This window comes from Nerophis ophidion, linkage group LG07 (assembly GCF_033978795.1).
Source record: "Nerophis ophidion isolate RoL-2023_Sa linkage group LG07, RoL_Noph_v1.0, whole genome shotgun sequence".
NCBI classification, from domain to species: domain Eukaryota; kingdom Metazoa; phylum Chordata; class Actinopteri; order Syngnathiformes; family Syngnathidae; genus Nerophis; species Nerophis ophidion.
Window position 1 is genome coordinate 61,506,595 of NC_084617.1, and position 26,911 is coordinate 61,533,505.

At 40.4% G+C, this 26,911-nt stretch overlaps 1 protein-coding gene across 1 annotated transcript; it reads left to right on the forward strand.

Annotated features, from left to right (window-relative positions):
- Positions 1-842: 842 nt before the first annotated feature.
- tmc1 (transmembrane channel-like 1) lies at positions 843-25,374 on the forward strand. Its single transcript, XM_061906779.1, has 18 exons — positions 843-1,306; positions 1,376-1,564; positions 1,837-1,927; positions 5,037-5,118; positions 5,249-5,355; positions 5,433-5,531; positions 7,056-7,198; positions 7,265-7,409; positions 7,491-7,685; positions 9,030-9,209; positions 9,281-9,430; positions 10,782-10,910; positions 11,009-11,076; positions 14,368-14,607; positions 14,672-14,797; positions 21,125-21,203; positions 24,363-24,486; positions 24,679-25,374. The coding sequence occupies exons 1-18, from the start codon at positions 1,119-1,121 to the stop codon at positions 24,909-24,911; spliced, it is 2,568 nt and encodes an 855-aa protein (XP_061762763.1). The 5' UTR covers positions 843-1,118; the 3' UTR covers positions 24,912-25,374.
- The last annotated feature ends 1,537 nt before the right edge of the window (positions 25,375-26,911 follow it).

The window sequence follows — 26,911 nt, forward strand, 5'->3', positions numbered from 1 at the left end:
TCTGTAGTTGACATTGGACTGGAAAAGGGTGAGTCCTGTCACCTTATTGTCCCTGCATATAGTACTTCATGCACTGCAAAAACTGAAATCTAAGTAAGATTAAAAATCTCAAATAAGGGTGATATTTGCTTAATTTTTGTCTGATAAGATAATTCTTCTCACTTAGATTTTATGTTAGTGTTTTACTTGTTTGAAGTGTTTTGGTCCTAAATGATCTCAGTAAGATATCACAGCTTGTTGCTGAGATTTTATGACCTATATTGAGTAAAACATGTTTGAAACTAGAATATCAACTGTTGCAAGGCTCTGTCATCAACACTCAAGTATAAAACTACTTTTTTAAAGTGATCATTTCTTACTTCAAGCATGAAAAAAAAAATCATGATACGGAGCGCATGTCATTAGGTCCAGATAATGGCACTAGGATTTACATAATTTAAGAATATTTTTCAATTTATTGAGCAAAAAGGTCAAATTTTTTTTTACCAAGAAAAGTGCACTTGTTATTAGTGAGAATATACTGTACTTATTTTAGGGTATTTTTGGGTTCATTGAGGTGAGCTAAATTTACTAGTTTTGGAAAGTCTTGACAAGCCGAATTTTCTTGTTCTATCGGCAGATAATTTTGCTTAGATCAAGTAAAATACCCCTCATTTTTGTATTTTTTTTTCTTGTTTTGGAACACTGACTTTTTGCAGTGTAACTATAAAAACAAGTAGTCACACTGGCACGCATCAAAAATATGATAAATACTGCAAGTACTACAGAAAGAGTAGGTGTCACTGTGATTGTCAATAACGTGAGTCTTGTATTTGTGTCCCAAATACCACATCTAAACTGCAGAAGATCACAAGTCTACGAATCTGGAAGAGCATGAGCGGGTGAAGGTCAGAAGAAAGAAGAAGGAAAAAAACAGGGAGAAAAAGGAAAAGGGAGAAGGAAAGAAGAAAAAACGTTCAAAAGACGTTGAAGAGGAGGAGTCAGTGGATGATGGATCAGAGAGATTTGAAAGAGGAAAGAGGAGGAGAACTGAAAAGAATGACAAACATACAGGCAGGAGTGAAAGAAAGGAAGATGAAGTCAAAGAAAGGGTGGAAAAAAAAACAAAAGAGAAGAACATGAAAAATGAAAGAGTAAAACAAAAGGTAGAGCAAGTGGAAGAAGTGGAGGATAGAAAAGCCAAGAGGAAGCACAAAGATGAAAGTGCTAAAAAAGAAGAGAGAAAAAAGAATGATTGTAAACGTGAAGTGAAAGAAAAAACAAAGGATGTGAAGAAAAAAAAGCACAAGAAAATAATTGAAACAAGGTAAATAAATTAGTTACGATAATCCAAAACTTAAACACTTTATGAAAAAACAACATTTTCCTGTCTCAGTTCAGAGCAGGAGACAAGTGAAGAAGACACCAGTGAGGATGACGACAGCGACGAGGAAGACTTGAGTCCAGAGTCACTGACGGCTGAGGATCTGCAGGAGCTGAAAGAGGAAGTGGACGACAGGAAGAAACTGATCCAGAGTCTTCGGGGGAAGCCTTGGCCCATGAAAAAGAAACTGTCAACTTTACGGTAACTGTCACTGGTCAACGTGTCAACTGTGGGAGTTGAGTTGGTAGAGCGGCCGTGCCAGCAACTTGAGGGTTGCCGGTTCAATCCCCGCATCTGCCATCCAAGTCACTACCATTGTGTCCTTGGGCAAGACACTTTACCCACCTGCTCCCAGTACCACCCACACTGGTTTAAAAATTTAACTTAGATATTGGGTTTCACTATATATAGCGCTTTGAGTCACTAGAGAAAAGCGCTATATAAATATAATTCACTTCACTTCTTCCTTCCAGGGAGTCTCAAGACTTTGTGGAGAAGTATGAAGGAGCTTTGGGCAAAGGGAAAGGGAGAAAGTTCTACGCTTACAAGGTCATGATGAGCAAGGTAAGACGAGGCTGCTGAATTCAATTAGTCGATGTTAGCAAAACTTAAGAGTTTTTTGAGATAAGAGCTTTTTCTTGGCTAATTTCAATGATTTAATTTACAAAACAAAGTTTGAGTCACAAGCGTCCCTGCCATTAGTTGGCATAGCAAATGTCAGTGAACTCCTCAAGATCTTACCAATTATCTGGTCATACTGTCGAGCAATATATATATATAAAACAATTTTTTTCAACCATGGGAAGAAAGAAAGAGTGTGTAGTAGAAGAAGCGGATGATCTTCATTGAAATAAAGAAAGAAATCTTCAAAAACATGATCAAGTGTGTAGTCGACTTGGTGAAGCAATTTGAGTGTATCACTGCTAGGCTGCACCATACTGAAGCATTATGAGTCTAACAACAGCCAAGGATTTAGAATTATAGCTAAACGCTTGAGAATTTATCAATAAAACCATATATTAAGAAGCTGCAGATGGTGTGTTTGACGGGGTAGAAGCTGGAAGGAGAAACCATAGAAGTCCACTCTTATAGGTAAATGTTGTACATTATTATTACATTACTTCATAAACTACTGGAGTTGTTATCATTTGTAGAGGTTGCCCGGTAAAGGGTTCCTTGGACCACCACACACTGCCACGAGAGCCTGGATGTCAGGGTACGACACGGTTTTATTTGCTTTCCAGCAAAATGTATTTTTCAGTGTCTGTCCCTATCTCTCTGGCTCCCACTCCAACTTCAACCCTGTGTCTTGTCCCGGCTGCTGCTAATAAAGGTGACAAGTGATTAGATAACCAAGACCTGGGCCATCCAGGTCTAAGGAACACTTCACATAACCCGTAACTACAGTTTGTCCCTACATCTGTAAGTGCAAGTTAAAACTCTATGCAAAGCAACAGCCAATTATCAACAACACCCAGAAAAGATGCAAAGTGGAAAGGTGTTTTGTGGTCTGAGGAGTCAACATTTCAAAATTGTTTTTGTAAACTGTGAACGTTGTGTTCTCCGGAAAGAAAGTAAAATAACCATCCGGATTGTTCTCGCCGCAAAGTTCTAAAGCCAGCACCTGTGATGGTATGGGAGTGTATTAGTGCCCAAGGCATGGGTAACTTACACATCTGTGAAGGCACCATTAATGCTGAAAGGTACATACAGGTTTTGGAGCAACATATGTTGCCATCCAAGCAATGTGTTTTTCACGGACGCCCCTACTTATTTCAGCAAGACAATGCCAAGCCAATTGTTACAACAGCGTGGCTTCATAGTAAAAGGGGGCGGGTACCAGATCGGCCTGCCTAGTCCAGACCTGTCTCCCATTGAAAATGTGTGGCGCAATATGAAGCATAAAATACCACAACAGAGACCCCAGGACTGTTGAACAACTTAAGCTGTACATCAAGCAAGAATGGGAAATAATTCCACCTGAAAAGCTTAAAAAATGTGTCTCCTCAGTTCCCAAACGTTTACTGAGTGTTGTTAAAAGGAAAGGCCATGTAACACAGTGGTAAAAATGCCCCTGTTGCAACTTGTTTGCAATGTGTTGCCGCCATTAAATTCTACGTTAATGATTATCAGCTCGAACATTAAATATCTTGTCTTTGTAGTCTATTCAATTGAATATAAGTTGAAAAGGATTTGCAAATCATTGTATTCTGTTTTTATTTACAAATTAGACAACGTGCTAACTTCACTGGTTTTGGGTTTTGTAGATGCAACTGCTGTCTTGCAGTTGTTGGCTCAATAAATCACATTGTGAGCACTAAATGATAATATTTGCATCTCCTCCCAGTATTGCGGGCACTCTAATAATCAGCATACATTCTGCATATACACAAATGCAGCTGAGGTAGGCTCCAGCACCCCCCCCCCCGGAACCCCAAAAGGGACAAGCGGCAGAAAATGGATGGATGGATAGATACATGAAGACAGACACGCAAAATGGATTGCACGCTCTATTTTGCTCTTTTAACGGACAAAATCCCCTGCGCACAAGCTTACTACAGTTTGTAGATTAGATCTGCGTACGCTACCAAGTTTACACGTTTTAATACACACAAACCTTTAGTGCATCAGGTTGGATGTCATCATTGTTTGGTATTCTTTCTTTGGGAACTTGATTTTACAGAATGATAAGGGGACTAGCGGATTACAGTAGTTTGTTAGGTTTAATTGTTGGCCGTACGATGAAAGAGGCAACATACAAAAACTGGGGCAAACATTTGGCAAATATTTTCGTCAAAAACCGAATCCTGTGAAAGGTGAGAGCGTACGAAAACTGAGGTAACAATGTACTTTAGACCTGATCCAAATTGGGATTGTCCAGAGCTCCGATATATATATACACATTAGGGCTGCGAATTTTTGGGTGTCCCACGATTCGATTCAATATCGATTCTTGGGGTCGCGATTCCATAATGTATCGATTTTTTTCGATTCAACGCGATTCTCGATTCAAAAACGATATTTTTCCAATTCAAAACGATTCTGTATTCATTCAATACATAGGATTTCAGCGGGATCTACCTCAGTCTGCTGACATGCTAGCAGAGTAGTACGTTTTTTTAAAAACGCTTTTATAATTGTAAAGACAAAGTTTTATCAACTGATTGCAATAATGTAAATTTGTTTTAACTATTAAACAAACCAAAAATATGACTTATTTTATTTTTGTGAAAACATTGGACACAGTGTGTTGTCAAGCTTATGAGATGTGATGCAAGTGTAAGCCACTGTGACACTATTGTTCTTTTTTTTTAAATTTTTTATAAATGTCTAACGATAATGTAAATGAGGGATTTTTAATCACTCCTATGCTGAAATTATTACTAATATTGATACTGTTGTTGATAATATTAATTTTTGTTTCACTACTTTTGGTTTGTTCTGTTTTCGTGTCTCCTCAATTGCTCTGTTTATTGCAGTTCTGAATGTTGCTGGGTCAGGTTTGGTTTTGGAATTGGATTGCATTTTTATGGTTTAGCTGTATGGTGGTTTGTTGGATTGATTAAAAAAAAAAAATCGATAAAAAAAAAAAAGAGAATCGATTCTGAATCGCACAACGTATTCGAATCGATTTTTTCCCACACCCCTAATATACATACACATTTTTTTTTAGAAATGGATGAAGTTTCAACGGGATTTTGAAAACTTCCAAACGGCATGCATCCCCTGGGAGATGAAAATCAAGGAGATTGAAAGTGAGTTGAAAAACATTCCAGACTCTCAAAAGTTTCCTGTTAGAACCAGTCTTGAAAAACAGGTCAAGGTTTTTCAGTGAGCATTCGTGTAACATATCTTCATGTCTCCCATGTGACCCCCGTGTGACAGGTCACTTTGGCTCCTCTGTTGCCTCCTACTTCATCTTCTTGCGGTGGATGTACGGCATCAACATGATCTTGTTTGGTCTGACCTTTGGCCTGGTTATGGTGCCAGAGGTTTGTTGTTTCATGCCACCAACTGAATCCAATGTATTATTATCAATTTTTATTATTACTGTGTGTTTGCTAATCAGGCATTGATGGGGAGGCCCTATGGCAGCATCCCAAGAAAGACTGTCCCCAGGGCTGAGGAAGGGGGTGCAATGAACTTTGCTGTCCTGTGGGACTTTGGGGTCAGTTTATATTTGTGTATTGATTGATACTTATATTAGTACATTGCACAGTTTAGTACATATTCCGTACAACTGACCACTAAATGGTAACACCCGAATAAGTTTTTCAACTTGTTTAAAGGGGAACATTATCACAATTTCAGAAGGGATAAAACCAATAAAAATCAGTTCCCAGTGGTTTATTTTATTTTTCAAATTTTTTTCAAAATTTTTACCCGTCCCGGAATATCCCTAAAAAAGCTTTAAAGTGCCTGATTTTCGCTATCTGCGAAGACACTGTCCATTTTCCTATGACGTCACATAGCGATGCCAATACAAACAACATGGCGGTTACAACAGCAAGATATAGCGACATTAGCTCGGATTCAGACTTGGATTTCAGCGGCTTAAGCGATTCAACAGATTACGCATTTATTGAAACGGATGGTTGGAGAATGGAGGCAGTTAGCGAAAATGAAATTGAAGAAGAAACTAAAGCTGTTGAGCGAATAGCTATTGACGCTATTCGGCAATGTTTGCCTTAGCATCGCCGGTAAAATGTGCAGACCAACAATCGGAAGTTTCGCATCTTGTGACACTGGAGCAACTTAAATCCATCCATTGGTAAGTGTTTGTTTGGCATTAAAAGTGGGTGGAAGGAAACGCTGGATGCAAATACAACTACAAATGTATATACAGCTAGCTTAAATAACATGTTAGCATTGATTAGCTGGCAGTCATGCCGCGACCAAATATGTCTGATTAGCACATAAGTCAACAACATCAACAAAACTCGCCTTTGTGATTTCGTTGACTTTATAGTTTGGAATGCATCTGTTTTGAGTGTCGCAGGATATCCAGACATTCTTGCCATCTCTGTGCCATCTCTGTCGTAGCATCGCCGGTTAAAACCAAACGAGGGACTTTCGCATCTCTTGACACTGGAGCAACTTAAATCCGTCGATTGGTAAGTGTTTGTTTGGCATTAAATGTGGATGGAGGGAAAGGCTGGATGTAAATATAGCTACAAATGAAGCAAAACGATGCAATATGTAGCTATAGCTAACCTAAATAGCATGTTAGCATCGATTAGCATGCCGTGCTAATCAATGCACAGTCTACGTAAATCAACTTGAATCCGTCCCTGATCGTGTTGTTACACCCTCCGACAACACACCGACGAGGCATAATGTGTCCAAGGTATGGAAAACAGTCGAAAAAATGGAAAATAACAGAGCTGATTTGACTTGCTGCGTGTAATGTGGTGGAGAAAATGGTGTTGACTACCTAGGTGACGTCACGTTCTGACGTCATCGTTCAGAGAGCGATAATTAGAAAGGCGTTTAATTCGCCAAAGTTCACTCATTTAGAGTTCGGAAATCGGTTAAAAAAATATATGGTCTTTTTTCTGCAACATCAAGGTATATATTGACGCTTACATAGGTCTGGTGTTAATGTTCTCCTTTAAGTCGGGGTCCACGTTAATCAATTCATGGTAATATTATGTTCCTTTCGCTTACCCTTATTTCGAATGTGCCGCTGCAGGGTTACGCCCAGTACTCCGTCCTCTTCTACGGTTACTACAATGACCAGCGTTCCATCGGCTGGCTCAAGTTCCGTATGCCTCTGTCTTATTTCTTGGTCGGAGTGGGCACAGTGGCCTACAGCTACATGGTGGTGATCAGAACGTGAGTGACTGACTGTGTCAATACGAAATGTACTAAGTAATAAATATACCTTGTCTTTGATAAAAGGATGGCTCGTAATGCAAACGAGACCGGAGTTGGAGACGACAACAGCTTTAATTTCAGCTGGAAAATGTTCACAAGCTGGGACTACCTAATAGGCAACGCAGAAACCGCGGATAATAAATTTGCCTCCATCACTACCAGTTTTAAGGTCAATCCTTATGTGTTGTGTCTCACTGCAAGAATTACGACACATTTACAACGAGCTTGTGTATCATTTTCGTTACACCAGGAAGCCATCTTAGAAGAGCAAGAGAGTCAAAAGGATGACAACATTCATTTGACTCGCTTCCTGCGGGTGATGGCCAACTTCCTGGTCTTATGCTGCTTAGCAGGAAGTGGATACCTTATTTACTTTGTTGTGCGGCGCTCTCAGAAGTTTGCCCTGGATGGACTGGACAACCACAGCTGGTGGGAACGGAATGAGGTACAATTGAAATAGTGAAACAGAGGATTAAGAAATGTAGTGCCGTGTGGGCACGTATCTGAGAATGGGTGATTAAACTATTAAAATTATAATAGTGTGCAACACTGATAATATAGTGGTAAACCGTCTCTGTGCAGCTAGTGGGGTTTCAGTTCCCAGTCTGGGAAGGTGTGAATGTGTGTCTGAATGGCTGTTTGCCCTGTGACAGCCTGTCGGCCAGTCCAGGCTGAAGTCTACTTTTTGCCATAAGTCAGCTAGGATAAGCTCCATTTCTTCATTTAACAGGATTAACTATATCCATCCATCCATCCATCTTCTTCTGTTTATCCGAGGTCGGGTCGCATGGGCAGCAGCCTAAGCAGGGAAGCCCAGACTTCCCTCTCCCCAGCTACTTCGTCTAGCTCTTCCTGGAGGATCCCGAGGCGTTCCCAGGCCAGCCGGGATACATAGTCTTCCCAACGTGTCCTGGGTCTTCCCCGTGGCGTCCTACCGGTCGGACGTGCCCTAAACACCTCCCTAGGGAGGCGTTCGGGTGGCATCTTGACCAGATGCCCGAACCACCTCATCTGGCTCCTCTCGATGTGAAGGAGCAGCGGCTTTAGTTTGAGTTCCTCCCGGATGACAGAGCTTCTCACCCTATCTCTAAGGGAGAGCCCCGCCACACGGCAGAGGAAACTCATTTCGGCCGCTTGTACCCGTGATCTTATCCTTTCGGTCATGACCCAAAGCTCATGACCATAGGTGAGGATGGGAGCGTAGATCGACCGGTAAATTGAGAGCTTTGCCTTCCGGCTCAGCTCCTTCTTCACCACAACGGATCGGTACAACGTCCGCATTACTGAAGACGCTGCACCGATCCGCCTGTCAATCTCACGATCCACTCTTCCCCCACTCGTGAACAAAACTCTTAGGTACTTGAACTCCTCCACTTAGGGCAGGGTCTCCTCCCCAACCCAGAGATGGCATTCCACCCTTTTCCACAGGGATTATCTATAGAACATGGATATTAGATTGTTACACTGCATCATACAGGCAACAGCCACAGTTAAACTCATCTTGTATGGTTAGAAAACTAGTTGGTAATATCTGGTACTGCTTTAAACATATTTATTAAACTGGTTCAAGTCTTATTTCAATCAAAGGATGTACTTTGCTGGAATTGGTAACTGTTTCGCAGACTTGGGACACCTATTGTTCAACTTGTACGTTTGTAAAATAAGTGAAACAGGTTTTCCCAAATTCAATATATGTAATCTCGTTTTCTGGTCACTGAAAATAAGTTGAAGATTTTCATTTCTTCTGTACTGAACATAGATCACATTTTTGAATACCGTGTTTTTTCAGGTAAATATGATCATGTCATTACTCGGGATGTTTTGTCCCATGCTGTTTGACATCATTAGCACTTTGGAAAACTACCACCCTCGAGTCGCCCTGCAGTGGCAGCTGGGCCGCATCTTTGCTCTCTTCTTGGGAAACCTCTACACCTTCATCATTGCACTCATGGATGAGATCAACCTCAAAGTGAGGTCAAATGTGTGCAGATGCTGCGTAATTTAATAGCACAGGAGCTCAATGCTTTGTGCGTTTTGCAGAGGGAGGAGGAAAAAATAGTCAAGTTCAACATAACTCTGTGGGAAGCAAGTCTTTACAATGGCACCCTCTCAGAAAACAGAACCGTGCCATTTGCTGTGGATCCTGCTGATGTGCCTCGCGGACCGTGCTGGGAGACCATGGTGGGACAGGTCAGTATTTTTAATTTTCAACATATCACTTGTCACAAGAGTGTGTACAACAACTCGGCCACCATGGTACAATGGCACACGCTATAGAAATAGACTTAGACCTATAAGGAGCAAGGGTTAAGTGTCTTGCCCAAGGACACAAAGGATGTGACTAAGGTGGCGAAAGCTAGGATCGAACCTGGAACCCCCAAATTACTGGCATGTTTGCTCTACCAACCGGGCCACGCCGTCGCCAATGTCATTGTAGAGCTTGTCCAGCGGTGTATATTTACAAAGTATAGAAACATGTTCCTGCAGGAACCCATGAAATTTTCAATACGAGGATCTTGGGGTTTGTTTTCCCGGAATGCAAAGGAAAGTTGGCGCGGGCAAGACGTGAATGTAAGTACATATTTATTAATAACACTAACAAACTACAAAAAGGAAGCAAACAAAAGACGCGCACAATGACAGAGAACAAACTTGACTAATTAAAACAAAAGACTAGTGCAAAGGCAATTAACTATGAACACGAAACAAGAACACTTACTGTGTCATGGCATGAAGCATAAACTATAATAAACAGGAATCTCATGGGTAGCAGAGGTTTTTGGATGGATAATTACATAGGATAATGTCACCAGGACGAACAACCGAAACAAACCGGCTTAAATAGCAGTGACATGATCAGTGAAAACAGGTGCGTGATTCAAAACGTGAAACAGGTGCGTGACTCGACAGGGGAAAACTAATGGGTTGCTATGGTGACAAAACAAACAAAAGTGCACAGAGTCCAAAAACAAAACCGAACATGATTAAAACAAAACATGATCACACAGACATGACAGAAATAAGTTGTGGGGTTCCCCAAAGCTCAATTTTAGGTCCCGTCCCTTTATCTTTACCAAATACCAGAACAAAAACAAAGACCCATGGTAAAGCGGCATTTGCTTCAGGACTGCAGAGATTGTTGATAGTTTTATTTTATTCTTTTTTTAAAAAAAGGTTTAACACAAACTTCTTATATCATGCTTTTACCGAACTATTTAAACTGTTCTTAGCATCTTAACTTTTATTCAGTTATTTTCATTTATTGCTATTATTACTATCATTACTGTCATACTATTAAATGTACATATTTCTTTTTGTATTTTTTATAAACTGGTGTAAAGCACATTGTGTTGCAACTTCCCTGTGAAAGAAAAGTGCTATATATAAAGTTTTGATTGATTAATTGACTATATATTTTTAAAATGACTCAACACAGAGTGAACACATTGTGCCCAATAACATTCTTACTATTTTTGCAGGACCACTTGATACATGTACTGTACTGCGCATCATAAAAACCTGGTTGCCCTACCATTTGCAGGAGTTTGTGCGACTCATCATATCTGATACCATAACAACCTACACCACGCTGCTTATTGGTGATTTCCTGAGAGCGGTGCTTGTTCGTTTTTTCAACTACTGCTGGTGCTGGGACCTGGAGGCTGGATTTGTGAGTCATCGTTTTCTAACTGCCTCCTGAAATTTCTACACAGGCTGCGAAAATATGAGTCATTAGTGTATTTTATGTATTTTTTTGCTATGTAAAAGCCGTCATACTCTGAGTTTGATGTGAGTGGGAATGTCCTTGGCTTGATCTTCAATCAAGGAATGATATGGTAAGAAAAGGACAATGTTTTTATAATAACAAATATAAAAACAAGTTTACTTTCACAAACGTGCCTGTATATATTTTATATCATCCTATTTATTGTGCATTCCAATAATATTTTACCCAATTTTGTCATAACTTGTTTTTGCCCATCACTTCCTGCCCTATCTTATCCTATCCTATCTTAAATTCGATCCTATATCTTCTTCTATCCTATCATAGCCTATGTTTGTATATTCTATCCTATATCCTAACCTATATATTATCCTATCCTATCTTATAGCCTATAGTAACCTACATCATATATCCAAGGGGTGTCAAATGTCTGGCCACTGGGCCGGATCAGGCCAGCGAACAGGTTTTATGCGGCCCGCGAGATGAGTTTGATAAGTATGAAAATGTGCTGAAAATTTTGAATGAAAGAAACTGCTGTTCTAAATGTGTCCACTGGATGTTGCCATCAGAAGTCTTTGTATTGCCTACAGCAAGAGCAGGAGGGGGCGGAGCTATGCGAAATGTTAAGAGAGGAATAGAGGCAACACTTCCCTGTTTGGACACCATGTATTCACATACTTGCCAACATTTAAACGTCCGAATTCGGGAGATTGGGGGGGCTTAGCCGGGGTGTATATTGTAGCGTCCCGGAATGGGTTCTGGGTGTTTGTTCTGTTGTGTTTATGTTGTGTTACGGCGCGGATGTTCTCCCGAAACGTGTTTGTCTTTCTTGTTTGGTGTGGGTTCACAGTGTGGCGCATATTTGTAACAGTGTTAAAGTTATTTATACGGCCACACTCAGTGTGACCTGTATGGCTGTTGATTAAGTATGCCTTGCATTCAATTTTATGAGTCTGTAAAAGCCGCGTATATTAAGTAACTGCGCCGACACGCTGTTTTCAAGGAGGAAAAGCGGACATGACGACAGATTGTAGAGGATGCTCAATGCAGTGGCTTTAAGGCACGCCCCCAATATTCGTGTCCGGGTGGAAATCGGGAACAATTCGGGAGAATGGAAGCCTTGGGAGATTTTTGGTAGGGGCACTGAAATTCGGGAGTCCACCGGAAAAATCGGGAGGTTTGGCAAGTAAGTTATAGAGAGCTTACTGACAAACTGCATGTCTGTCTGGACTGGAGCTGCTTATTAGTGATAGTAATGATGCAAAATGTGGATCGTTACGTTCATGTCTTAAATATCAAATATGTTTTTGGTAATGTAACCTGTGACATTTCTACCCCACCGAAAAACATATTTTGATATTCTGTTCATTTCATGTTGTACTTAAATGACTGCATGGGAACACACAAATACGCTGAAATACGTATATCCTTATAATTTATGTGATTAATAAAATGAGTCCAAATTCATAAGTTTTATTGTAAATGTTGCTCCTTGCATACAGACTAAACCACGTGATGTTCATATATTAGTCGGGGGAAATGAGTAAATTACATTATTAAACATCCAGTAATTTGATTTTGTTATTCTTCGTTTTATCTTTTTGTCATGATCCGTGATTTGGATCATGTTTTTGTTATGTTCTATTAGTTTAACTCCATTAGTTCCTGTTTTTATGCACTCTTGTTTGTTTTGATTGCATATGATTTTCACTTGCCGCTGGTGTTCGGACGCTCACCTGGCTCTAATCAAGAGACTATTTAAACTGCCTTTGCCAGTCAGTCGGCCTGGCGTCATTGGTCGTTTTCAGGTCTGTTTCCATAGTCATGCTAGTTGTTTCATGCCACAGTTTGTTTGTTTCTTGCTATGCCATAATCTATGAAAAGTATTTACTTTGACTCCAAGTACGATCATCCTTGTTTTCCGTTTTTGTATCTTTTTGAGTGAAGATCATTAAATATGTTCCTACCTGCAAGCCTTTCCCGGAATAGTCCGTTTGCATCCTGGGAGAACAAACCTCGCACTAAGCTACAACCCTCCCCGCCCGTCTCCACCCGACGTTTTGACATTATTAGGTTGAAAAAAACCCCCACCAATGGTAGCATTTTAAAACTTTGCAAGACTCAATTTCACCTATTGGACTGTTGAACGTTATTACATAATTTATTCAGAATGCATAAATAATGACAAATTAAGATAGAATAGCATTAACCGCAACATGTATGTGTAAAAAAACCAACAACATTATGAATGGTAAACTTTCTAAATGTGCTTGATCTTTTTCTAAACAAAAGAAACCATCTGAAGTTATCTTTAATTTTATCTTTGATTTTACCAGCCTGGCCCAATTGGGAAAATATTTTCCTCCATGTGGGCACCGAAGTTAAAATGAGTTGGACTTACCTGCTATATCCTGTCCTATCTAGGATAGGATAGGATATGATTGTCATGTCTTGTTGATTTTGTCTTGATTGGCTATGTTCTGTTGACCTTTGGACTCTTTAAGTTGCTTTTTTTTTCACTCCCTGTTTTGTCACCATGACGACCAATCAGTTCACCTGTCCTCATGACTCACGCACCAGATTCATTTGAACTCCCGCACCTGTTTTCATTCACCACATCACTATTTAAGCCTGTCATTTTCTGTTGGTCGCTCTGGCGTCACTGTGATCTTTAATTGCTCTGTGCTGACTTTATTCATGCCTTGCCATAGTTTCCTGCTTCATGCCATGCCAAGTAACTTTTGTTTGATTTATGTTCATAGTCTGTTTATGTGTTAGTTTTGTTCCTTAGCCCAAGTTGTACCTCCGCTGTGAGCGCTTTTTGTTTGTATCTTTTTTTTAGTTAAAATTAAATCATGTTTTTACCAAAACGCCATGTCCTGAGTAGTCCGTCTGCCTTCCTGGGAGAACGACCCCGCAGTAAGCTGCGACCCCCCCACATTGACAATGATATGACAGAAGAGACTTATTTATCCCACAATGGGGAATTTTGTTGTTGCAGTGCAGGCTCTTACATAAAGTAACAGAAGTAAAGCGTAATGTAGAACATGTTTTAATAATTACTACAGGACAAGCGGTAGAAAAGGATGAATGGATGGTATTGCTTACTAATATGTATAGATATAAGATAAACTGCAACAAAAAAAACACTGTCACCCGTATTGCACACCACGAAAAATAAGACTATAGGTACTTTTCTGTCCTGTAACATCACAGTCTATACTTTTCTATCTTAAGTTCAAGTTAAAGTTCAAGTTAAAGTACCAATGATTGTCACACACGCACACACTAACACACACGCACTCGGGGTGGTGAAATTTGTCCTCTGCATTTGACCCTGTCCCACCTGATTCTGCCCTGTCTTGACCTTCCAACATCTGAGTATAGCACTGCATTCTTTTAGGATGGGCGCCTTCTATGCTCCTTGCCTGCCCGCTTTGAATGTCCTCCGCCTCCACGTGTCCATGTACCTTCAGTGCTGGGCCGTCATGTGCTGTAACGTGCCGCAGGAAAGAGTTTTCAAGGCGTCCGGCTCCAACAACTTCTACATGGCCATGTTACTGGTCATCCTCTTCCTGTCCACCCTACCCGCAATGTACACCATTGTCACAATCCCTCCGTCTTTTGATTGTGGACCCTTCAGGTAAGGAGTTGACTATTTACAAAGTGTGCGCAGGTTTTCCATGTTGCTCATTCTTTCTCTTTAGTGGCAAGAAACGTATGTTTGACGTGATCCATGAGACTCTGGAGTCAGACTTCCCGGCATGGTTTGGAAAAGTTTTTAGTTATGCCTCCAATCCTGGACTGGTGCTGCCCTTCATGTTGCTCATGGTGTGAGTAAGAATGTTGGAGTATGTCTGCCATGTACAAACATGACACTGGTGTCTTAAACATTTGGGGGAGTGTCGATTGTTTTCTGACCGTAATGACTAATAAGACAATAATTTTTCTTCTACTGGTAAAACAATATTCTGTGGATTAGTGCATTGGGCAACATTGTAATACAGTGGTACCTCTGTTAGTAATCTGGTCGAACAAACAACACATTTTATGAAAATCAAAGCAATTTTTTCCATTTTTGAAAATGTAAATCCAATTAATCTGTTGCAGACACCCAAAAATACCAGCACAAACACATTTTATAGAGAACAACTATTAGGGATGTCTGATAATAGCCTACTCAGTGGCTTAGTGGTTAAAGTGTCCACCCGGAGATTGGTAGGTTGGGAGTTCAAACAGAGTCATACCAAAGACTATAAAAAAATGTGACCCATTGCCTCCCTGCTTGGAACTCAGCATCAAGGGTTGGAATTGGTGGTTAAATCACCATAAATAATTCCCGGGCGCGGTACTGCTGCTGCCCACTGCTGCCCTCACTTCCCAGGGGGTGATCAAGGGGATGGGTCAAATGCAGAGGACAAATTTCACCACACCTAGTGTGTGTGTGTGACAATCATTGGTACTTTAACTTTATCGACCGATAAATGCATTAAAATTTAATATCGGAAATTATCGGTATCTGTTTCAAAAAGTTTTCCGTGTACACAGCGGCGTTTTAAAACAACGCTGTGTACACGGACGTAGGGAGAAATACAGAGCACCAATTAACCTTAAAGGCACTGCCTTTGCGTGCCGACCCAGTCACAAAATATCTACAGCTTTTTTCACACACACACACACACACACACACACACACACACACACACACACACACACGTGAATGCAAGGCATACCTGGTCAACAGCCATACAGGTCACACTGAGGGTGGCCGTATAAACAACTTTAACACTGTTACAAATATGTGCCACACTGTGAACCCACACCAAACAAGAATGACACATTTCAGGAGAACATCCGCACCGTAACACAACACAAACAACAGAACAAATACCCAGAACCCCTTGCAGCACTAACTCTTCCAGGACGCTACAATATACAACCCCCGCTACCCCCCCCGCCTCAACCCCGCCCACCTCAACCTCCTCATGCTCTCTCAGGGAGAGCATGTCCCAAATTCCAAGCTGCTGTTTTGAGGCATGTTAAAAAAAATAATGCACTTTGTGACTTCAAAAATAAATTTGGCAGTGCCATGTTGGCATTTTTTTCCATAACTTGAGTTTTTTTATTTTGGAAAACCTTCTAACTGTGGTCCCCGCTGGATGTTTAATGCATCCAGCGGGGCATCACAACAAAATTAGGCATAATAATGTGTTAATTCCACGACTGTATATATCGTATCGGTTGATATCGCAATCGGTAATTAAGACTTGGACAATATCGGAATATCGGATATCGGCAAAAAAGTCATTATCGGATATCTCTAACAATTATAGTTTGCAGAAAATGAAAAATAATACTAAACGACACATTGCATGGAACAACTGTACATTTCACACCACTTTTATCTTTAGTGAAGACTTTTGTTGTCTAAAACGGTGATGAGCAGAGAGGGTGGGAGGGAGAGCTTTTTCTTAAATCTAATAGTGTTTCTCACCTTTTTAATCTTGACATTACAACTTTTTCCCCCGCCCCCGATGGGTTATATTGCAGTAGTACTCAAGACTGCGAGTCTTTGTTTGGGAACTTGATTTTGTTTAATGCGTGCTGTCAATCATTGTCAACCATCTGTTCCTAGTTTTTTGGCGCTTGCATTGTACTTTGATGTATCCAAATGTGGGCAGCACTGTAGACAGGGGTTAGTGCATGTGCATCACAATACAAAGGTCCTGAGTAGTCCTGGGTTTGATCCTACGTTTGGGATCTTTCCGTGTGGAGTTTGCATTTTCTCCCCGTAACTGCGTGGGTTCCACCCAGGTACTCCGGATTCCTCCCACCGCCAAAAACATGCACCTGGGGGTAGATTGATTGGCAACACTAAATGGGCCCTCGTGTGTGAATGTGAGTGTGAATGTTGCCTGTCTATCTGTGTTGTCCAGGATGTATACCACCTTCCGTCCATGTGCAGCTGAGATATTGTAAGCTACAGCACCCCCTGCGACCCCAAAAGGGACAAGCGGTAGAAAATGGATGGATGGATGTATCTAAATGTGACTTCCTGTATAGTCTACAAAAAAATGTGGTTTAAAACTGTCCGATTTATGGACAGCGCTTCTCTTCTTAACAACTGACGTTGTGGTCAAAGTTGGAATTGCCACAAAACGCACTGAACAGTAATCCATAGCAGTGGGAATCTTTGGGCACCTCATTGATTCGATTCAGATACTTGGGGTGACGAATCGATTAAAGGGGAACATTATCACAATTTCAGAAGGGTTAAAACCAATAAAAATCAGTTCCCAGTGGGTTATTTTATTTTTCAATTTTTTTTCTGATATTTTACCCATCATAGAATATCCGGAAAAAAGGCTTTAAAGTGCCTGATTTTCGCTATCTGTGAAGCCACCGTCCATTTTCCTGTGACGTCATCCAGTGATATACATGCTATCCAGGCGGATAGCACAGCAAGATATAGCGACATTAGCTCGGATTCAGACTCGGATTTCAGCGGCGTAAGCGATTCAACAGATTAGGCATGTATTAAAACGGATGGTTGGAGTATGGAGGTGTTAGGGCTGGGCGAAAATGAGGACTCAAGTGCAGAAGCGTGACAATTGAACTCAGACTTTATTTAAATACATTTCTATGCTATCTCTAGAACAGAGTGATCAAAACAAAGTGGCTACAAAATCTATCTGAGATATATTTGAGGAACAAAGGAAGGTAGCAAAGGGCATAAGGCCAAAAACAGAAAAATCACTCCATAAGGAGGAAAAAGGCAATAGCAAAATTTCTATACGAATCTAATAGCGAAAACCAACAATGTCCAATTATCTACAAAAGGAAAATCAATCATGCAAAGGAGTCGAGAAGGCAGTAAACTAAAGACGCTCCAGAAGGAGGGAAAAGGAAAACACGGCACTATGAACTAGATACAAATTACTAGCATGAAAAAAACTTTAGCAACAGAAAATCACTCTCTCAGAGGAAACAAAGAAATCAATAAATAAAGTGAGACAATACTTATCAAACTTGGTACAAGGCTGTGGAAAAGGCTGGAGGCACGTAGCAAGACGATATACTCTGGCACAAGACAAGGAGAGGAAGAGACATTTATACACATGAGGGAGGGTGACACAGGTGGGCACAATCAGGCAATCAGGAGAGAGACCAGTGACATGGGAGGAAAGGCAAGTGACCTGAAACGAGAGGGAGAGTTAACCTTTCAAAATAAAACAGGAAATGACAAGACATGAAACCAGACAAGACTTCACCCAGGTGTGACAGGAGGCAGATAGCGAAAATGAAATTGAAGAAGAAACTGAACAGTTTGAGCGAATAGCTACTGATGCTATTCGGCCATGTCTGCCTTAGCATCGCCGGTAAAATATGCAGACCAAACGATCGATTAGCTGGCAGTCATGCCGCGACCAAATATGTCTGATTAGCACATAAGTCAATAACATCAACAAAACTCACCTTTGCGATTTTGTTGACTTTGTTGTAAATGCATCTGCATTGAGTGTCGCAGGGTATCCATTCATCTCTGTGCCATGTCTGTCGTAGCATCGCCGGTAAAATGTGCGGACCAAACGAGGGACTTTCGCATCTCTTGACACTAGAGCAACTTAAATCAGTTAATTGGTAAGTCTTTGTTTGGCATTAAATGTGGATGGAGGGAAAGGCTGGATGCAGATATAGCTACAAAAGAGCCATAACGCTGCAATATGTACATACAGCTAGCCTAAATAGCATGTTAGCATCAGTTAGCATGCCGTGCTAATCAATGCACATTCTACGTAAATCAACTTGAATCCGTCCCTGATTGTGTTGTTACACCCTCCGACAACACACCGACGAGGCATGATGTCTCCAAGGTACCGGAAAACAGTCGAAAAAACGGAAAATAACAGAGGTGATTTGACTTGCTGCGTGTAATGTGGTGGAGAAAATGGAGGTTGACTAGCTAGGTGACGTCACGGTGTGATGTCATGGCTCCGAGAGCAAATAATAGAAAGGCGTTTAATTCGCCAAAATTCACCCATTTAGAGTTCGGAAATCGGTTAAAAAAAAAAAAAAGGTATTTTTTCTGCAACATCAAGGTATATATTGACGCTTACATAGGTCTGGTGATAATGTTCCCCTTTAAGAATCAAGTCTAGATTTTACATAATTATTTTAACATGTTACATGATTAACAAATTACTAATTAGGTTACAAAAGCATCTCTTGGCTGCTGACATAGGATTTTTACGCGCATTGTTAGCCTAAAAAATGTCCGTCCATCTAGCAATCCATTTTCTACCGCTTGTACCTCTTTATTCAATTCAATTGACAAAAAAGCAGAATTTAAATTAATAAAAAAAAGCTTGTGGATGTGAATCAATTTTTTGTTCAGCACTTTTCGTTTAGTATTCAAGCTCTCCTCTCTCATCTGGCAGCTCCAGTTAGTAGTGCACACCTCCTCAACTTTACAAATCATGCAACTGTCTATGCGTGGGAATTTGGCCGTACCAACACAGAGGTGCCACTGTAATGCTTTAGGGGGTGTACAAACCCCGTTTCCATATAAGTTGGGAAATTGTGTTAGATGTAAATATAAACAGAATACAATGATTTGCAAATATTTTTCAACCCATATTCAGTTGAATGCACTACAAAGACAAGATATTAGATGTTCAAACTCATAAACGTTATTTCTTTTTACAAACAATAATTAACTTAGAATTTCATGGCTGCAACACGTGCCAAAGTAGTTGGAAAAGGGCATGTTCACCACTGTGTTACATCACCTTTTCTTTTAACAACACTCAATAAACGTTTGGGAACTGAGGAAACTAATTGTTGAAGCTTTGAAAGTGGAATTCTTTCCCATTCTTGTTTTATGTAGAGCTTTAGTAGTCGTTCAACAGTCCAGGGTCTCCGATGTAGTATTTTACGCTTCATAATGCGCCACACATTTTCGATGGGGGACAGGTCTGGACTGCAGGCGGGCCAGGAAAGTACCCGCACTCTTTTTTTTTTTTTTACAAAGCCCCGCTGTTGCAACACTTGTCTTGCTGAAATAAGCAGGGGTGTCCATGATAACGTTGCTTGGATGACAACATATGTTGCTCCAAAACCTGTATGGACCTTTCAGCATTAATGGTGCCTTCACAGATGTGTAAGTTACCCATGCCTTGGGCACTAATAAACCCCCATACCATCACAGATGCTGGCTTTTGAACTTTGCGCTGATAACATCCCGGATGGTTATTTTCCACTTTGTTCCGGAGGACACCACGTCCACAGTTTACAAATATAATTTGAAATGTGAACTCGTCAGACCACTGAACACTTTTCCACTTTGCATCAGTCCATCTTAGTTGAGCTCGGGCCCAGCGAAGCCGGCGGCGTTCTTGGGTGTCGTTGATAAATGGCTTTCACTTTGCATAGTAGAGTTTTAACTTGCACTTACAGATGTAGTGACCAACTGTCGTTACTGACAGTGGTTTTCTGAAGTGTTCCTGAGCCCATGTGGTGATATCCTTTACGCACTGATGTCGGTTTTCGATGCAGTACCGCCTGAGGGATCAAAGGTCCATAATATCATCGCTTACGTGCAGTGATTTCTCCAGATTCTCTGAACCTTTTGATGACTTTACGGACTGTAGTTGGTAAAATCCCTAAATTCCTTGCAATAGCTCGTTGAGAAATGTTGTTCTAAAACTGTTCGACAATTTGCTTACAAATTGGTGACCCTCGCCCCATCTTTGTTTGTGAATTACTTAGCATTTCATGGAAGCTGCTTTTATACCCAATCATGGCACCCACCTGTTCCCAATTAGCCTGCACACCTGTGGGATGTTCCAAATAAGTGTTTGATGAGCAGTTCTCAACTTCATCAGTATTTATTGCCACCTTTCCCAACTTCTTTTTCACGTGTTGCTGGCATCAAATTCTAAAGTTAATGATTATTTGCAAAAAAAAAAAAGTGCATCAGTTTGAACATCAAAAATGTTGTCTTTGTAGCATATTCAACTGAGTATGGGTTGAAAATGATTTGCAAATCATTGTATTCCGTTTATATTTACATCTAACACAATTTCCCAACTCATATGGAAACGGGGTTTGTATGAACATCATCTAACATTTCAGTAATAATCACTGGCTCTATATTACAGGCTGTCCATTTATTACTTGCGATCCACGTCTAAAAGCTACAAGGCAGCAAACATTGAACTGAAGAAAAAACTACAGACGGTAAATTGGTTTCCCTACTTTATTTAGTAATTATACACAATATAGCCATGTCATTATTGTTTGGGTCAATATCAAAATTCATATTATGGTGCCAACCGGATTTTTGGGCCCCATGGGAAAAAAAAAAAATTAGATTGTCAAGCCCTCCAATTAAGCTAAATCGACTTTCCCAAGTCGATCTAGACTGCGGCTGCGCAGAACTACTGTAATTCGCGGCCACTTTAAGACACGTTGACTTACGAACGTGCCCACAGCCCGCAGAGCTGACTACAACCAAATTGAAGCGGTTCCTGATTGGAAGTGAAGCTGGATATACAATACGTAACATGGACAATAGAAATTAATAAATAGTCGCCGAGCATGTAATATGGGCCTGCCTTGATTTACGCCTGGGTTAAACCCGCTTCCCAAATTAATAAGCGTATGCTTACTTTCACTGCCGGGTCAAGTTTCGAGACGTCACGAGCGATGCTTCTCCTACCATCATTTTCAAAATGGCAGAAGAGTTTTTTTTGTTGCTTTCACTGTGTGTAAACCAGGGATCTTGTTCCACAGGCATACAGATCACACTAATGGTTGTGATATAAAACAACTTCAACACTCCTACCAATACACGGCAGACTCCGAGAACCCACATTAAACGATGACAAACACACTTCTGGAGAAAATCGGCCCTGCAACACACCACAAACGCAACACAACACCTACCCAGAATGCAATGCATCCATGACTCCTGGCTACACCTTACACCCGCTGGCACCAAACCCCGCCCCCCTCTCCGTGCGTTGGTTGAGGTGGGCAGGGTGTGGGGCGTGTTTATAATATAGCCAAGAGTCACGGATACATGGAATTGTGGGTAATCCCTATGCTGCGTTTATAATGTGCCACAGAGCCAATGCTCTCCAGTAATGTGCTTGGTGTGGGTTCACAGAGTGTGGCGCACTTAAAGTTGTTTATATCACAAACATCAGTGTAAAAAGTATGGCTGTTGACCAAGTATGCATTGTAATCTCGTATGAAAAGCAACAAAACGCATGCGTCCGTCTGGCACGTAGACAGTATGGTGTAAAAGTGGTCGAGATGACATGCTGTAGAGCAGTGGTCCCCAACCACCGAGCCGCGGACGCAGAATAATTTTTGTTTTTGTTTTTAATCACACTCAATATTTTACTGCATGCCATTGGTAAGCGCAGTGGTGAGAAGAGGTTTTAAAACTATTATCGCCTGCTTACTTTTACCGCATGCTTAGAATAAGAAGAGGTTTTAAAATTATTAGTGCCTGCTTACTTTTAACGCATGCTTTGAATAAGCGCAGGAGTGAGAAGAGGTTTTGAATTGATTAGCGCCCGGCAGCTATTCAAGTAAATACGGTATATACTGCTGAAAATAAGGCTACGGGTATGTTGGGAAGGCCCGCAAACAGGTTTTATCCGGCCGGCGGAATGAGTTTGCGAAGCAAAAAATGAACCTGAAATTTTTGAAAGAAAGAAACTGCTGTTCTAAATGTGTCCACTGGATGTCACAATAGCAATTCTTTGGTATCTTTGTAGATGATGCTACATATGTACAAGATAAACCACGTGATCTTAGTACATCAGTCAAGGAAAATGATCAAATTACATGATTAATAGGGCTGTGAATCTTTGGGTGTCCCACGATTTGATTAAATTTCGATTTTTGGGGTCACGATTCGATGTTATAAAAAAAACAACAACAACATTTTTTTAAAAATGAGAATCGATTCTGAATCGCACAATGTAAACGATTCGATTTGTATTCGAATCGATTTTTTCCCATACCTCTAATGATTAACATCCTGTAATTTGATTTTGATACAATTTTTTTATCTTGATAGATTGAAAATTGATACCAATGAGTTGACTGATATCACGCCATTTATTTAGAAAATACAAGTAACGACAAATAAAGATAGAATACTAATGACCGCAACATGTAAGTGTACAACAACTTCATTAGGATTTGTACAATATCAAAATGTATTTGTTCTATTTTCAAACAAAGAAAATAATCTGAAGTTTTCTTTATGTTTACGTTATCGAGCCGTGATTTTAGCAGTCCGGCCCACTTGGGAGTAGATTTTTCTCCATGTGGCGCCCAATCTGAAAATTAGTTTGACAACCCTGCTCTAAACCTTTCAAAATACGGCCACATTTGCACTGATGCAGGTAAATAAATAGTAGTCCAATTTTGGCCCATCGCCTGAAACCCGGATATGCTTCTAGGTCACGTGATTGCAACCCAACCTGTATGCCTAACTTCTACTATGCACATCTCTGTAGCTTTTTGAAATGTGACTGTCCTATAATTTCGTCCTATGATATCGTAATATAATTTTGTCTTATATCGTTCTATGATTTAGACCTGATATCATCCAATGATTTTTTCCCTATGAGACCGTCCTATGATTTTATCATATATCGTCCTATGATATCATCCAACGATTTGTACTATAATATTGTCCTATGAGTTTGCCCTACTCCTAATATATCATACTATGATATTGTCCTATGATCGTCTTATGATATAGTATAATTTAGTGCTGATATCGTCTTACATCATGCTATGATTTCATAATATATCATCCCATGATATTGTTCTACGATTTTGTCCTATATCGTACTGTGATTTCATCCTATGATATACTATATCGTCCCATGATTTTGTTCTATGATTTCATACTCTGATATGTCCAATGATTTAGTCCTGATTTTGTTCCGATATATACCGCGCTACGATTTCGTACCATATCGTCCCATGACATAATGTCCTATGATATAGAAGTGTGATATTGTCCTACAATATCGTCCTATGATATGGTCTTTTATAACGTAATGAGAGTGGGCGATATAAATGAAATCTACAATTCCAAAGAAAAGAAATGGAAGTCATGTGATTAAATTGCTGTAATGATGCATAGAAGGAAAAAACAAAACAAAAACACAAAACAAAAAAAATACATCTCTGTAGCTGCACTTGCCAAATGTATCAACAAGATGGCAGCAGAGTCCAAACAATCATTGGTGGGCTTATAGGAGGATTCCATTATTTTCTTCCTCTTAAAAATTTAAGTATGAATGTTTTTTAACGTCAATGACGAAATGATACACAATATTGTCTTTTGTGGGTTTATGCTTGAAGCAAAATGAAGAGAACAAGAAAAAGAATAAGCTTGCTGCATTGAAGGCTGCAATGGATTTGGAAGAGGCCAGGCAAGCTGCAGAAAAAAACAAGGACAACAAAGCCTTACTGCAAGACCATGACAGTGAGCGACACTCTTCCATCTATTTTACATACAGCCTGTTCTCATTAGTGTCACAGATTAGCTGGAGCCTATCCCAGCTGACTTTGAGCACCCTGGGCTAATTAACTGCCAGATATTATTGCTTACAGATATACGCACTATAATAGAAAGTTTAGTACCCGCAAATACTAAATGATTTCTCGTTGTCCTTAGACGGGGAGAGAAACCACAGCAGAGGTCAGAGGTCACATTGTGGCAAGAATGGACGCAACTCTCCCGCTGTCAAAGATAAAGTGCGTCCGGCCGCCACAGCCCCTGCATCCAGGAGTTACCGCCATAGCAACGATGGGGCTTCTAGGTACCTGCCCGGCCTCCCTGGGCAAAGTGATCAGAAGGTGCACAGGGTGCCAAGCCTGCAGAGACACAGAGAGTCAAAACAACTCTAAACTGAGCGCTTTACTGAGAAAAATATTCATCCTCCAATGCCCGATCATAGTGAGAAAAACAACTGTTGAGATGCAAACGAGCAATCCTACTGTCAATGCCAACAACAGTCGTTGAAGTGTAATTCCCTCTTGTTAATTGAGGTATTGTGTGGCAGATTGGTCACTGTGGGTTGACCACTTTCAGAACATAGAACAGTAATTTACAATGGCTGCCCTAAAACGGATGCCGACGGATGGGATGGTTGTATCTTTCTGGAGATATTAAATTCAGAATAATTCTCATTTCTCAGATTAAAAAAAAATATTTGTAGCAATGTTGCTATGGATTTATGTGAGAGCCTAGTTATGAGTCATGTACCATATTTCCTCGAATATAGTATATAGTAGGCGCCTGCCTAGAATTACTGCCGGGTCAAACTCGTTTCGCAAAATAATTAGCGCATGCTTAGCATTACCGTCGGCTCAGGATTAACTCCGAGTAAAACTCGTTTCGCAAAATAATCAGCATATGCCTAGAATTTCCGCCGGGTCAAACTCGTCATGTCACGAGTGACACTTCACCTGTCATCATTTTCAAAATGGAGGAGGCTGATTTCAATATTTTTAAATCGCATAAAGGGAAGAAGATTAAGAGCTATTCATTAGGATTCAAGGTCCAATCTATTGAATATGCTAAAAAAAAAAACAATAAGCAGCTATGTTTTATTATTATCCCGTAGCTGCGTGTGTCAAATATGAGTCATTAAATGACTCCCGCCTCCTGGTGGTAGAGGGCGCTAGTGACCCTTCTTGCGACTACTCGGCTGCAGAAGAAGTGACAACAAGCAGCAAGAGTGAGCAGCGTGTGTTTATTTTTTCCTCTCGCTTGCACTTTTAACATGGAGGATTACATATCTAAAATAAAACAGTTTTCTAAACTGGACTTTCATTCGAAGCAGGAGGTAATAAAGGAACATCTCCATCTAGACAGAGATACTTTTAAAACTGAAGAAAGATAAGGAAGACTTCTATAAACAAGTTATCGATGCTTTTGATCAGAAGGAGCTGCGCATGGACTTCATTTATAAGTAAAGGTAAGACCATAAAGTTTTTTTTATTAGATGTGCTTTTCATGATGGTATCCTTACATCACACTCACATTTTTAAGCGCAGGCCTAAATTTACTGCATGCGTTTGGTAAGTGCCGGAGTGAGAAGAGATTTTAAAATAAATACCGCATGCTTGCCTTTACCGCATGCCTTTGGTAAGCGCCGGCGTGAGAAGAGGTTTTAAATGAATTAGCGCCCCGGCGGCAATTCAAGGAAATACGGTATTATCAAGTTGGTAGCGTGTGGATTTTCAAAGTTGACCAACTTCTCGGCTTGGTGTCACACCCTTCTACTATACAGGTGTGATGTATTATATAATCGAGCATTAACTTTTCATAACTCAAAGGCAATATAGCAAAAGCAGATGCTGCTTGAGCTCCTTCTTTTTATTTTATGCTGGGTCACAAACAAGGTTATTAGACTTAGACTTACTTTTATTGTCATTCTAATTTAAACTTTACAGTACAGATAAGAACAACATTTTGTGGCATTAGCTCGTAGTGCAGGATAAAAGAGCAATAAGGTGCAGATATAAATAGATTTACAATACAGATAAATATATTGCACTTTTGCATATGCATCCACGTTTATGGATGTATGTTATATTGTCTTTATATTCCAGTGAGTTGATCCGTTTTGGGGGGGAATTGAGGGGATTATTATGATGCGTTCAAGAGTCTTATGGCCTGAAGGAAGAAGCTGTTACAGAACCTGGAGGTTCTGCTACGAAGGCTGCGGAAACTCTTTCCAGCAGTGAAAACAGCCCTTGGTGGGGGTGGGAGGAGTCTCTACAGATTTTCTGAGCCCTGGTCAGGCAGCGGCTTTTTGCGATTTCCTAGATAGGAGAAAGAGGAGTCCTGATGATCTTTTCCGCCGTCCTCACCACTCTCTGCTAAGACTTCCAGTGTGAGG